Source organism: Xyrauchen texanus, chromosome 12 (assembly GCF_025860055.1).
Source record: "Xyrauchen texanus isolate HMW12.3.18 chromosome 12, RBS_HiC_50CHRs, whole genome shotgun sequence".
NCBI lineage: Eukaryota > Metazoa > Chordata > Actinopteri > Cypriniformes > Catostomidae > Xyrauchen > Xyrauchen texanus.
Genome location: NC_068287.1, coordinates 9,783,132 through 9,797,793, shown reverse-complemented (window position 1 = coordinate 9,797,793; position 14,662 = coordinate 9,783,132). Strand labels below are relative to the sequence as shown.

The 14,662-nt window shown below is 38.5% G+C and overlaps 1 protein-coding gene across 1 annotated transcript; it reads right to left on the bottom strand.

The window, feature by feature from the left end:
• Window positions 1-2,174: 2,174 nt before the first annotated feature.
• LOC127653397 (39S ribosomal protein L12, mitochondrial-like) lies at window positions 2,175-2,898 on the bottom strand. Its single transcript, XM_052140070.1, has 3 exons — window positions 2,763-2,898; window positions 2,406-2,531; window positions 2,175-2,291 (listed from the first exon to the last, which is right to left on the bottom strand). The coding sequence occupies exons 1-3, from the start codon at window positions 2,766-2,768 to the stop codon at window positions 2,175-2,177; spliced, it is 249 nt and encodes an 82-aa protein (XP_051996030.1). The 5' UTR covers window positions 2,769-2,898.
• Window positions 2,899-14,662: the final 11,764 nt, after the last annotated feature.

Genomic DNA, 14,662 nt, shown 5'->3' with positions numbered 1-14,662 from the left:
TCAACAACTCAGAAACAAACTGAACAAGTTTTACAGACATGTGACTAACAGAAATGGAATAATGTGTCCCTGAACAAAGGGAGGGGTCAAAATCAAAAGTAACAGTCAGTATCTGGTGTGACCACCAGCTGCATTAAGTACTGCAGTGCATCTCCTCCTCATGGACTGCACCAGATTTGCCAGTTCTTGCTGTGAGAGGTTACCCCACTCTTCCACCAAGGCACTTGCAAGTTCCTGGACATTTCTGGGGGGAATGGCCTTATCCCTCACCCTCCGATCCAACAGGTCCCAAACGTGCTCAATGGGATTGAGATCCAGGCTCTTCGCTGGCAATGGCAGAACACTGACATTCCTGTCTTGCAGGAAATCATGCACATACTGAACAGTATGACTGGTGGCATTGTTATGCAGGAGGGTCATGTCAGGAAGAGGCTGCAGGAAGGGTACCACATGAGGGAGGAGGATGTCTTCCCTGTAACGCACAGCATTGTGATTGCCTGCAATGACAACAAGCTCAGTACGATGATGCCGTGACACACCACCCCAGACCATAATGAACACACCACCTCCAAATCGATCCCGTTCCAGAGTACAGGTTTCTGTGTAACACTCAATACTTTGACGATAAACGCAAGTCCGACCATCACCCCTGGTGAGACAAAACCGACTCTCGTCAGTGATGTCTGGTAAGGACCTGCCTTACAACAGGCCTAGAAGCCCTCAGTTCAGCCTTTTGTGGACAGTCGGAGCACTGATGGAGGGATTGAGCATTCCTGGTTTAACTCGGGCAGTTGTTGTTTTCATCCTGTACCTGTCCTGTGGGTGTGATATTCAGTTGTACCAATCCTGTGCAGGTGTTGTTACATGTGGTCTGCCACCTGTCTCCCTGTAGCACTGTCTTTGGCATCTCACAGTACAGACATTGCAATGTATTGCCCTGGCCACATCTGCAATCCTCATGACTCCATAAAGCATGCTTAAGGTACATTCACGCAGATGAGCAGGGACTCTGGGCATCTTTCTTTTGGTGTTTTTCAGAGTCAGTAGAAAGGTCTCTTTAGTGTCCTAAGTTTTTATAACTGTGACCTTAATTGCCTACCGTCTGTAAGCTGTAAGTGTCTTAATGACCGTTTCACAGGTGCATGTTCATTAATTGTTTATGGTTAATTGAACAAGCATGGAAAACATTGTTTAAAACCTTTACAATAAAGATCTTTAAAGTTATTTGTATTTTTACAAATTATCTTTAAAATACAGTGTCGTGTAAAAGGCTTTTTTGCTGAATTTATGTAGGTGGTCAAATTTTGTGAGTTTCTATTTAAACAAGAATGCAGGGGACTGCCTTTTAGTCCCTTTTAAAGGGATAGTTCACCCAAAAACTCATTATTTACTCCCCCTCATGACATCCCAGAGGTGCGACTTACTTTATTCTGCTGAACTATGTACTTTCTGAAAATTAAAAGATTTGTTCACCATTCATTTGTATTGTATGGACCTATAGAGCTGAGATATTCTTCTAGAAATATTCATGTGTGTTCAGCTGAAGTAAGAAATTCATACACATCTGAGATGATGTGAGGGTGAGGGTGTTGTTCCAAACCAACTTGAGGTAAACCACTCCAAACACTTAATCGTATTAAGTGTGTATCAGCTGTTCTCTACATAACAGCAAACACTGGTAAAAAACACTTGACTCATATCACATTCTTAAATACAAGCTATTTTCAATCATTATGTAGTAGTCACTAGTTGTCTTCAAAATATTATATTGATAACTGCTCTCATCATGATGCATTAAGATACACAGTACAGTATAACCCATTTATTTAACCACAAGCAATGACAATCATGTCACTTTGTCAGGGCAACCGCAGTTTCCTGAGAGACAACTTCAGGGAGACAGACCAGCGATGTCTATCGGCTCAGAACAGCACGTGTAGCTAAATGGTTAAAGTATATGACAGACAAATGCACGAGTCGATGACTGAGTGGTGTGTGTTTACACGTGCAGAGCCTGCAAAAGAGTTCAGTCTGTGAGTTCAACCACCCAGCCAACGAACCAAGTGGTAATTTTAAAGGCATTATTTGTTTTCTATAAATTCCTCTGATCTTTGTTGTAAAAAAAAATTACTAAAAAGGGAACAACTGAACAAGTAAAGGGCTAGTGCAGATATTCACTCCAGTAATACAGTGCCCCCTGCTGCTTCAAGTGCTGTTTTTAATTTTTCTGCCTCCTCTTTAGACACATTAGCCCGGATCTCTTGAGGTAGGGACTCCACAAGCTTCTTTGCCTGTATTTAGGGAGGGTGGAAACATAATAAAGGACACATTGCAATATGAAATAAGACTTTTTTATGCAAGAAAATGTGCAGTAACATAACTGTGAGCTCATGTACATATCCTACCTGCACAAGATTCAGGCCCTGAATGCAATTCTTCACTTCTTTGATCAATTTCACCTTCAGTTCTGTCAGTTTGACTGTAAAATGTGTTTTCTCTTTCTTCGCAGGTACTGCGTCCTCATCTGCAGCCTGTATATGTAGTAATACAATGTAAAGGGATCAATGAAAAGGAGGAGGCAAGAACCGGCTTGACAATATAAATAATCTTCTTGTAACAGTGTAGTACACCCCCACCTCCCCCATAAAGTTCCCTAAAAAAACTTGTCTAATTTTGCGATCTCTTCATGTATTACAACTTGTGAGTATGTGTGCGTCAAGACAGTTCTCCCAAAAATGAAAATTCTCTCATCCTTTACTCACCCTCATGACATGCCAGATGTGTATGACTTTCTTTCTTCTGCTGAACACAAATGCAGATTTTTAGAAGAATATTTCAGCTATGTAGTTCCTTACAATGCAAGTCAACATGGTCCAAATCTTTGAACCTCCAAAAAGCACATACATATGATCAGAGCCGGATTATCCATAAGGGCACTTGGGCCAGTGCCCAGGGGCACCAACCATTCATAACCACTAGGGGGGCACCACATGACACAAGCTTTAAAAATATTTTTCGTAAATTGTTATATTATTAACTTGAAATTCTTGAAAGACCATACATAACTTGTTTATGAACACTAATTTAACAATAATAATAATAATAATAATAATAATAATAATAATAAATTATAAATAAATGAAGATTACATGACCACTATCACTCCCCTCACCAATCTGTCAGAGTTGAGTTGGTCCAGAACAAGTACGCGCAAATGTGTCATTTTTTTAACGGCTACAGAAAATGAATCAAAATCCAAAATGGACAGACGGGCGTCACGTCTCGGTGCACGAATTTACACGGAGAATACACGGTATAAAAATAAATAAAACTAAATAGCAATACATATCGCTCTATTTCGCATAATGAACAGTCTGATCAAGATTGCAATGCTGGAGTGTGTGCGTGTGTGTGTGTGTTTGTGTGTGTGCGCGCGCGCGATCGAACTGTGTGTGTGAGAGAGAGACACAGATCTATTATAGAATGTCATTATATAGATCAGTGGAGAGAGAGAGCGAGAGAGAGAGGCGCGGGCGCGATCGAACTGTGTGTGTGCGTGTGTGTGAGAGAGAGAGAGAGCCGTGGTCGCGATCGAATTGTGTGTGTGTGTGTGTGTGTGTGTGTGTGTGTGTGTGTGTGTGTGTGTGTGTGTGTGTGACGTGAGAGAGAGAGAGCCGTGGGCGCGATCAAACATAAAAACATACTCCGTCATTTTGTTCATACAGGACATCATTCAAACTGCAAAGTGTTTACTTATATTCGTGTACACTCGCAATAAAACACAACAAAGTGCTTTTGTCACACTCTAAACTCTTGTCAAACTGTAACCTACAACTGTCACCCAACAAAACACACACACACACACACAAATCTGTTTATTTTTAAGTTACACATTCTACATTGATTAAAAATCAAATGTGTTTTAATGGTAGTCAGGGTTTCCCGCAGCACTTTGAAACTAAGGCGCCGCCTTAACTACGTCGTCAAAAAAATATATATGAGGCGATATTCGCCGTGTTACTCTGTCCTGTTTTCTCCCTTTCCATCTTTAAATATGTGATAAGCCTTCGTGTTCGCTTCAGTCTTGTTATCAGCGCGTTCTTCCGCAGGACACTATAAAGCCACAGAGCATAACCATATAACTTAAATCACAATATGCAAAATGCATAGTGCTATGGGTTTGTGAGTCTGACTTGAAGAACGAACGACTCGAACCGAAGAGACGAACTAATAATTTCTCTTTCCGGTACTGACAGCATAGTCTCTATGGGACTGACAGGAAGAACGAAAGACTCGGACCCGGCCGAACCCAAACCCGAAGACTCGAGAGTCGAGACTTGAACTAATCATTTATCTTTCCGGATCCGGACCGGTATGCTGCATGTGCATGCAGTCAGTGAGTGCATTGGCTGCTGTGTCACACCACACGGCCCACACACAGACACTGACGAGTCGACATCGACAACTAAGTATTTTTAACGTTTTGAAGTTCGAACCCGATGACACAAGAGGCGGAGAAAAAGGAGGTGAGGTGAACTAACTGCAATAGCTTAAACTTAAGACCCAATTAATAAATTAACATTTCGGTTTCTTATAAATTGGCTTTGGCTGCATTACCCTATAGTTTATTTTTATTTATTTATTTCAAATTGAATCAACATTTTCGTAAGTAGACTACTTGATGTTTTGGGCTATTTAACATGACATTTAATTATATTCTGCTGAAATGAACGAAATGACTCGAAAAAAGATTCGTTCATTTTGCTGAACGAGACTCAAAGATCCGAGTCAGTAAAATGATCCGAACTTCCCACCACTAGTGTGTGTGTGTGTGTGTGTGTGTGTGTGTGTGTGTGTGTGTGTGTGTGTGTGTGTGTGTGTGTTTGTGTGTTCATCTGAACCTCATTGGTCTGTCACTGCTCGTCAATGTCAGAATATTTGAGATGACCAATCAAATCAAAGTAGGCGGGCTTTATGTTCACAGCGCGAATTTTAGTAGAGCGACTCGACAGTAAAGGAGCGACTCGACGCTAATCTAAACTTCGTTCACTTTCCGTGTAGATCAAGACAGACTTGCGGAACAGACTGCAGGGGAACAGTCTGACAGCCTGCATGAAAATATACATAAATGGTCCACTCGTAAAAGAGTGCAATTACCGAAGGGCCCTTGAATTGTTTTTTTCTAAACCAAGGAGGATAGCCTGTAGCGATGCTAGGTGTCAGCTCTGCCATAAGCAGTGATTGTAATAAGCTTTGCACATTTTGACGGAATATTAGATGTAATGTTATATTACTTTGACAAACTAATACATCATTAAAAAGATATGACTCAAGTTTCAGTATTTGTCTTAATTTGTGTCTGGAGTTATGCAATTCCAAATACACCCCCCCACCCACCACCACCTTAACTAACACATTTTCTGCGGGAAACCCTGGTAGTATTAATTAATTGAGACATTTGAATATAGTGCTCACTGCTCATATGCCTACATGTATGTAGTTGGACAAGTTAGGAAATTACATTTGAGAAATCACCTTGATTATGTCTTGTCTGATTGGGGGGGGGGCCTTTTGAGGTATAGTGCCCAGGGGCACCACACTGTCTTGATACGGCCCTGCATATGATAGAGAAACAGGTAATTATTGAAGTCTTTTTTTTTTTTTTACTATAAATTGTCCTCCTGCCCAGTAGGTGGCAAAATGCACAAAGAATGTGAACTGCAAAAAACAAAAGAACTCTTAGAAATGAAGTGTTGTTTGAAAGTGGAGAATGAAAGTAAAAAAGGACATTTATATTGATCTGTTTCTCACCCACACCTATCACGTCACTTCTTAAGATATTAATTAAACCACTGGAGTCTTATGGATTACATTTATGCTGCCTTTGTGCTTTTTGGAGCTTCAAATTAATTTGCATTGTATAGACAACAGAGCTGATATATTCTTTTAAAAATATTTGTTTGTGTTCTGCAGAAGAAAGAAAGTAATTCACATCTGGGATGCCATGTGTGTGAGTAAATGATAAGAGAAGTTAAATTTTTGGGTGAACTATCACTTTAAGTAAGTGGTTCCTAATCCTGTTCCTGGAACCCAACACTACACAACTACCCTAATCAAACACACCTGATTCAACTCATTCGCTCATTAGCAGAGACTCCAAGACCTGAATTGCATGTGTCAGAAAAGGGAGATACACAAAATGTGCAGTGTTGGGGGGCCTCCACGAACAGGGTTGAGAACCACTGCTTTAAGTTAATGGTTCCATTTCTTTTGGAACATCTTTGTAAACACTATAAATCAAGACAAATTTAGCATTTTTGAAAAAATAAAAGAAATTCTCTCATTACCGCAACACAAAACCCTGGCCAAAATCTCAGAAGCTGAGTGATTTGAACTTGATGTCAACATTTAGTAGAGGCTCTAAACATATAATCATTACTTGCCAAATATGATTAAAAATGAGGGCTGTCAATCGATAAAATGTTTTAATCTAATTAATTACATGGTGTCCCGATTAATTAATCGTGATTAATCGCATATACAGATATTTGCTGAGAAAGCCCCTGATATAACAATAATTCAATATATAATGATGAAATAATTATACATAGTTATCTTTAAATATTTAAAATTATATATATATATATATATATATATATATATATATATATATATATATATATATATATATATATATATATATTCAGATAATTATAATGCATTACATTCTTGTAGCAGAAGAGTTAATCATTGATAAGACAATACAAAAAGCGGCTTTAGAATACAATGTATTGTTTACGACCATATTATTGATCATATGTCAATCATTGTCATACAGTTCACAGCAATCCATTTCACAAGTGAATTTGTCAATCAGTTGGAGATTTATTATGAGGGCTTGTTTAAGGGCCCGTCAATTTACACCTACATCAGACGTCTCGGGTGTGTTGCGTCATAAACATAAAATGTTTAGGTCACTCTGTCAAGTTAAATATAGTTTAATACTCAATCTTTAAACTCATCTTGAGATCCCTTAGATCGCATTTGAGCTCCTTCGAATGTTTTGAACGCAAGAACGTAATGCATGTTTTCGTTTTTCTGCCTAAATGTTTTCTTCACTTTATAAACTGCGTGTTGCTCATACAGCTGAAATTTCACTTACTGCCCTCTGGAGTAAACAGGTGTTACTACAAGCTTGCATTTCTCAGGAATCTTATTATGGTGCGATTAATAGCGTTAATTTTTTTAATTGACAGCCCTACTAAAAAAACATATCTCTATTTACTGAAACACACCAATTAAATTTGCAACTTGCGTTCATCAATATTTTTTGTAAAACTTTTCTTGTATGTCTACATTATTAAGGTATTGTTATGTTTAGTAAAGATAAGTTATGGAAATGAGAATTAATTATTCTCTTTCTACTACCCCTTTCTTTCTGACTCATAATTTAAACTTCAGTAGCAAAAATGGCTTTAGAGTTGGTAAGTTCAATTGATTCAAAATTGTAATTCAACGATTCACTTGTATCTTCATTTAAAAATATTAAAAAGTCTCCAGATTTGTATGCATTTAAATGTTTTAATAAACTATATGTTGGTAAATCCTTCTGTTTATTATTATGTAATTTTATATTGGTGCATATAAATGAACATGATTAAATATTCTTGCGTTCATTGACTGAAACATTTTTAACTAGATTTTTACTGTTTTTTTACTTCTCACATTATATACATTTTGAATCGAAAAGTTTATAATGGCAGTTTAGTTCAAATGAATGGATCCTCTGATTAAATTCCTTTCAGAGCAAAAATAAATAAATAAATAATAAAAAAGATACATGTAGGCTATTGAGTGTCTTCAAATTCTGAAAACTGAGATATGTTTTAATGAGTCTATATCACCCAACCCTACACACTACCATTATTTCAATGGAGTTTTGGCAGTGTGCTGGTGTACCTTAAGTAATTCATTGAGGTCTGACACTTCTATGAGAGTGAGACTGGAGATGTCATTGACGAGCTGCTGGATTTTGGGTGAGTATGGCTTTGGTGCTCCATCAAGAGGAGATGTGGCGATGGCATCGAGACTGACAGGACTGGTCTTGAGTGCTCGCAGTGCCGGCTTCTGTAGATTGTGTCTGTGGAATGTGTCCATTCAGACAGCAATCATGAGAATATAAAACAAGCAACATCACATAGAACTCAGCACAAGGTGTATTTAGGTAGATCTCTGTTGCATGTGCGGCTTTTTCAATTTGCGAGGACATGATGCATAGAAGATGGAAAAGTGTTAAAGGGGTCATGAAAAGGAGAATACAATTTTCCTAAATATTTCGACATATTAGATTAGATTCAACTTTATTGTCACTGTGCAGAGTACAAGTACAAAGACAACGAAATGCAGTTTGCGTCCAACCAGAAGTGCAAAAAAGCAGAAAAGTGCAATGTGATAATCAAGTATAGACAGGTGGTGCATAGGCAGGTACAGAAATATATTGAAGTCTTATAGTGCAGAATAAATATGGCTATGTAATATGAGCAGTGTATGAACAACATGTACAGATATGTGCAATGTAGTAGAGGTAACTGTACTATAAAAACATACTGTAATTTTCAGAACTAAAAACTTCCTCCCCAGTCTAAAAAGAGCATTTATAGTTACCACCCCACTGAAACATCTAATTTTGAAATCGTTGTTCGTAACGTCACAAAACATTGCTCATTTGTATTTACACATCCCACAACATGTGTCATTGTACCCTTGGCCCCGCCCACTGGCACGCAGTTCAAGTCAAGATGTCAGGCCTTGTGAGGCTAACTATTCCTAAAATAACTCCAAAGGTGTTAAAATTGCCATGTATCTCACTGCTTTTAAAAGATGCAGTGTCAAGTTACAACTCTGAAAATGGAGACGCAATTCTCTCATTCTGCAGCTGCCTTTGTCATGAATGCGTTCTTTCACCCATCTGCGCTATTAATTGATATTAATTGTTGGTGTATGTAAACATAGGACATCTTTGACCGCTTCGGTGTGTTTCCGGCGATGTGCGCCTACAGTATGCGTAAACCTTGCAGTTTTGTTTTATAATGTTCGTCCAATTGAGTTCGCTGAATTTGAGGGGCTGCATGATGTTTGCAGGTGTAGGTGTTTACGTTCATGTTTTAAGGAGGTGCTTAGGCCAAAACAGAGTATTTCAGACAGAGGGCCAAAAACAGGGAGGAAAATGATCATATATTACTAAATTATGACTGTTCTGGTGCAAAATTTGTGTTTTTAATAAAATGATTACTGGACCTCAGGGAAGATAATAAAATTATATAAAGAAAAAGCATTTTATGACCCCTTTAATAATGAAGGGATGCCTTTAAATTAAAAGCTTGTACATCATCATATCTGATGACAGGTCCAAAATGTTTAAAATGATTATTTATTTATTTATTCTTAAGGCTGCACATTTTTCTTTCTGAATAAGATACTTAAATACATATTACCTTTTAAGTATTTACTAAGTAGAGCATTAAAAATGTAAGCTATATGAGCCAATTCAAGTAGATTGTCATTTAACATACATTTCTAATATACCAACATCAAAGTCTTCAATAAAAAAATGTAAATGTGTTGCCACAGAATGGGTTAAAAAGTAATATTTGTGTAGTCAGGGTGCCAATCGATATTTGTTAACGTGAAACTGCAAGACATGGCAAGTAATGTAAGGGTCACCTACTGTAATGCATAAAGTAAATAATCAATTTATTAGACAATGAAAAAGTAACTGTGTTAGAAATTACCTTCTATACCGGAACAGTCATTCATGTAATTTAAAGGTTACATTCTAATAGGTCAAATCTCTGAGCAATAATGCAATATAACCTGTGCTATGCACACATATTCCCTAACATTGAACCTCTGATGTTATGAGATGTAAACATGCTGCAGAATATATTAGGATGCTCATATCATCTCACCTCATGCTAAATGAGATTTGTGCACGTTAGCTTTTAATCAAACTGAACGCTGGGTTTAATTATTGACACTGCCGTTACTGGCACATCTACTGTGTGTAACGTTCACTAGATATTCACCGACCTTGAACGCTTTTATCTTAAGTGTGTTTGACACAGACAGTCTGCTGGTATCAGTCGCTTACCGGTGTGTGTTCGCCGCTATCCGCTGCGCGCTCCGGACGCAAAGTCTCGTGCAGTGCATGAAACCGGTGTCTCAAACAAAACGCTTCAGTAAACGCGTGTGACCAGGGGGCTGTTCCATAAACCAAGATTAGAGTATAAGCCAGGCTTATTTCGTTTAGTCAGGCTTATTTTTGGTAGATTCGGTTTCATAAATCAAACTTAAAAAAGTTCAAACTCTGTTACCCCGGCAACTTATGCTGGCAAATTAACCTGGTCCGGGGCAGGCTAACTGTCAGGCTAAGTCTGAGTTCAGGCTTAACGAGCATACCATTTACAGGTGAAACTCGAAAAATTAGAATATCGTGCAAAAGTTCATTAATTTCAGTAATTCAACTTAAAAGGTTAAACTAATATATTATATAGACTCATTACAAGCAAAGTAAGATATTTCAAGCCTTTATTTGATATCATTTTCATGATTATGGCTTACAGCTTATGAAAACCCCAAATTCAGAATCTCAGAAAATTAGAATATTACATGAAATCAATAAAAAAAAAAAAGGATTTTAAATACAGAAATGTCGGCCCTCTGAAAAGTATAATCATGCATATGTACTCAGTACTTGGTTTGGGCCCCTTTTGCATTAATTACTGCCTCAATGCGGCGTGGCATGGATGCTATCAGCCTGTGGCACTGCTGAGGTGTTATGGAAGTCCAAGATGCTTCAATAGCGGCCTTCAGCTCTTCTGCATTGTTTGGTCTCATGTCTCTCATCTTTCTCTTAGTAATGCCCCATAGATTCTCTATGGGGTTCAGGTCAGGCGAGTTTGCTGGCCAATCAAGCACAGTAATGCCATGGTCATTGAACCAGGTTTTGGTACTTTTGGCAGTGTGGGCAGGTGCCAAGTCCTGCTGGAAATTGAAGTCAGCATCTCCATAAAGCTTGTCTGCTGAAGGAAGCATGAAGTGCTCTAAAATGTCCCGGTAGACGGCTGCGTTGACTCTGGACTTAATAAAGCACAGTGGACCAACACCAGCCGATGACATGGCTCCCCAAACCAACACAGACTGTGGAAACTTCACACTGGACTTCAAGCATCTTGGATTGTGTGCCTCTCCATTCTTCCTCCAGACTCTGGGACCTTGGTTTCCAAATGAGATGCAAAATTTGCTCTCATCAGAAAAGAGGACTTAGGACCACTGAGCAACAGACCAGTTCTTTTTTTCTTTATCCCAGGTAAGACGTTTGACATTTGAAGCCCATGTTCAGGACCCGTCTGTGTGTGGTGGCTCTTGATGCAGTAACTCCAGCCTCAGTCCACTCCTTGTGAAGCTCCCCCACACATTTGAATGGCCTTTTCCTGACAATCCTCTCCAGGCTACGGTCATCCCTGCTGCTTGTGCACCTTTTTCTTCCACACTTTTCCCTTCCACTTAACTTTCTATTAATGTGCTTTGATACAGCACTTTGAGAACATCCAACTTCTTTTGCAATTACCTTTTGAGGCTTTCCCTCCTTGTGGAGGGTGTCAATGATGGTTTTCTGCACAACTGTCAGGTCAGCAGTCTTCCCCATGATTGTGAATTCAACTGAACCAGACTGAGAGACCATTTAAAGGCTCAGGAACCCTTTGCAGGTGTTTAGCTGATTAGAGTGTGACACTTTGAGCCTACAATACTGAACCTTTTCACAATATTCAAATTTTCTGAGATTCTGAATTTGGGGTTTTCATAAGCTGTAAGCCATAATCATCAAAATGATATCAAATAAAGGCTTGAAATATCTTACTTTGCTTGTAATGAGTCTATATAATATATTAGTTTCACCTTTTAAGTTGAATTACTGAAATTAATGAACTTTTGCACGATATTCTAATTTTTCGAGTTTCACCTGTATACTCACCTGCTGGTATTTCGATGTCATTTTATTTTACTTAACCACTATTAATACATTTTTTTTTTAAATAAATAAATAAGGAAATGTACTTTTACTAATAAATGTAAGAAATTATAAGGTATAAATACACTAAGAAATGTTCAAAACTTGTGTGTTTAATTGGTGAGTTTGGTAATTAATTAATTAATTAAAAGTATATAAATAGGGAGCTGAACTCGTTTCCAAACATAACCATGGCGTGTCCTTTCATAGATGAGGTGGTGGATGAGGGAGCTATAGTCTTGCGGAGGGCATTTCAAAGAGAGAGAACTTTCAGAGACAGGTCAGACCCATTGGCTTTTAATGACAGCTACCTATATGAGCGATATAGGTTCTCAAGAGATGGGATTGCATATATTTGTAGATTACTAAGCCCACACATTGCAAATAATACACGCCACAACAGAGCGCTCACAGTCCCACAGACGGTGTGCATTGCACTTCGCTTTTTGCCAGTGGAACATTTTTGTACACAGTTGGAGATGCAGAGAATATCAGCAAAGCATCAGTTTGCCGCTCTGTACCGAACTGTGTACCTTTCTTAAAAAGACTACTCAATGTGTTCATCACATTCCTGGCCACAAAGCTATTCGTACCATTAAACATGCCTTTTATGGAATAGCTGGTAAGTTCAAATAACTATAAAACATGGAAATATTTCTTGACTGTTGATTTTACATGGGACATATTTAAAACAAACAAATAATTTTCCTAGGTTTCCCAAATGTTATCGGTGCATTGGACTGCACCCATGTGTGTATTAAGTGTCCGTCTGGTCCACATGAAGCGGACTTTGTGAATAGGAAATCAGTACACAGCATCAATGTACAGGTACGGTCCCACTGAGATGATATTGAAGGCTATGCTCTAGCACTGAGTGTTCTGTACTAAGCTGGGCACCATTGTTTAGTTTATTGCAATTAAAATGTAGTGACCTACAGGTTTAATTTATTTTAGATGATTAGTGATGCAGATTGCATCATCACAAATGTAGAGGCCAAATGGCCAGGCTCTGTGCATGACTCCAGAATCTTTAGAGCCTCATCTCTCTACCAGCAACTAGCAAGAGGTATGCTAGTAATCACTTAAATCGCAAAAAGTCTTAAAAAAAAGAAGAAGAAAAAAAACTACATTATATATCTATATATATATTAATTCTGTCTATGCAGGAGAATTCTCAGGAGTTTTGCTGGGAGACAAGGGATACCCATGCCTGCCTTACCTCTTGACACCCTATCAGGAGCCCCAGACAGAGGCACAGCACCGTTATAACATTGCCCATGCACGCACAAGAGGTCGTATAGAGATGGCATTTGGGCTGATAAAGTCAAGGTTTCAGTGCCTGAAGCACCTCAGAGTGACTCCACCTAGGGCATGTGACATTGTAGTGCTCCATAACATTGCTTGTCTGAGGAGAGAGAGGCAACCAAGCATTGTTGAAGAGGAAGACTGGGGCAATGAAGCAGTATTGGAAGAAAACGAAACAGGCAGACTTATACGAGACACATATGCAAATAATTATTTTGCTTAATATGGTCTAAACCATGTGTAGCCTTTAAAATTTTCCACTGGCCCCTCAACTTTCTCCTTAGTTGAACAAACACACAGAAGTCAAAGTATTTAATGTGATTTGTCTTTATTCAGAGTGAATCTGCCTGTTGGGGGTGAAAACACACAAATAAATGTTGTGGAAAGTGATCAAAAAGGTAATGTTTTTTTTTCTTTTCCTTTTTTAAAAATGGTAGTTCTACTTGCATTTTTCTGTAGCTGTTGAATTTCCAGCTCCAACTTCCTCATCTTCAGTTTTTTATACTGGATGTCGATATCAATCGCTTCCATTTGTTTAAGGAGGTAGCGTTTATACACTCCTTTTATGTTTTCTGGGTTCTGTAGCAACATAGATTTAAGTTATTTCATTGAATACTCTTGTCACATTGTTTTCATTTCTTAATACTCACTTTGTCACATGTGGTCCCAGACTGAGAGGGCTCTAGAACAGTGTCAGCATCCTGAAAACACATTATGATCATTTTATCACACAAGTACACTTTTTAATATTCAATACAGTATAGCATGGAACCTGTGAGTACCTCAGGCCTCCTTGAACATACAGATACAGTCTCCTCATCCTCCTCAACTGATGGGCCTTCTCCCTGTGACCACTGATTAAACTCAGTTAAACTCATTAGCTTACATGACTGATTTAAAAGGTCTCATACTCACAGGCAACATGATGTCTGGTGGATCCATAATGCATACAGCATCTTGATAGAAAAATTTTTTTTTTTTTTTACCAAAATGCACCATTACAGTAGCACAAGTACCTCTACGTGACATTACTGCTATGATGTACTTAGGCTTACAATGCCTAAGGAAGGAGGAAATCAGTTAGTCAGGAAGGAATAATGATAATAAAACACACACACACCTTTTATATACTCACTCCTAATACTACGTGATATAATTTTAGATGATGTCCCCCCCTCTATTCCCTCAAGGATGGGCCTCCCTTTATTAATTTCCAAAGCCAGCTCCTCTGCAGGAGTGAAGCTGGCTGGTGGTGGCCCTCCCCCAGTGCCAGCAACCTCAGTCTTC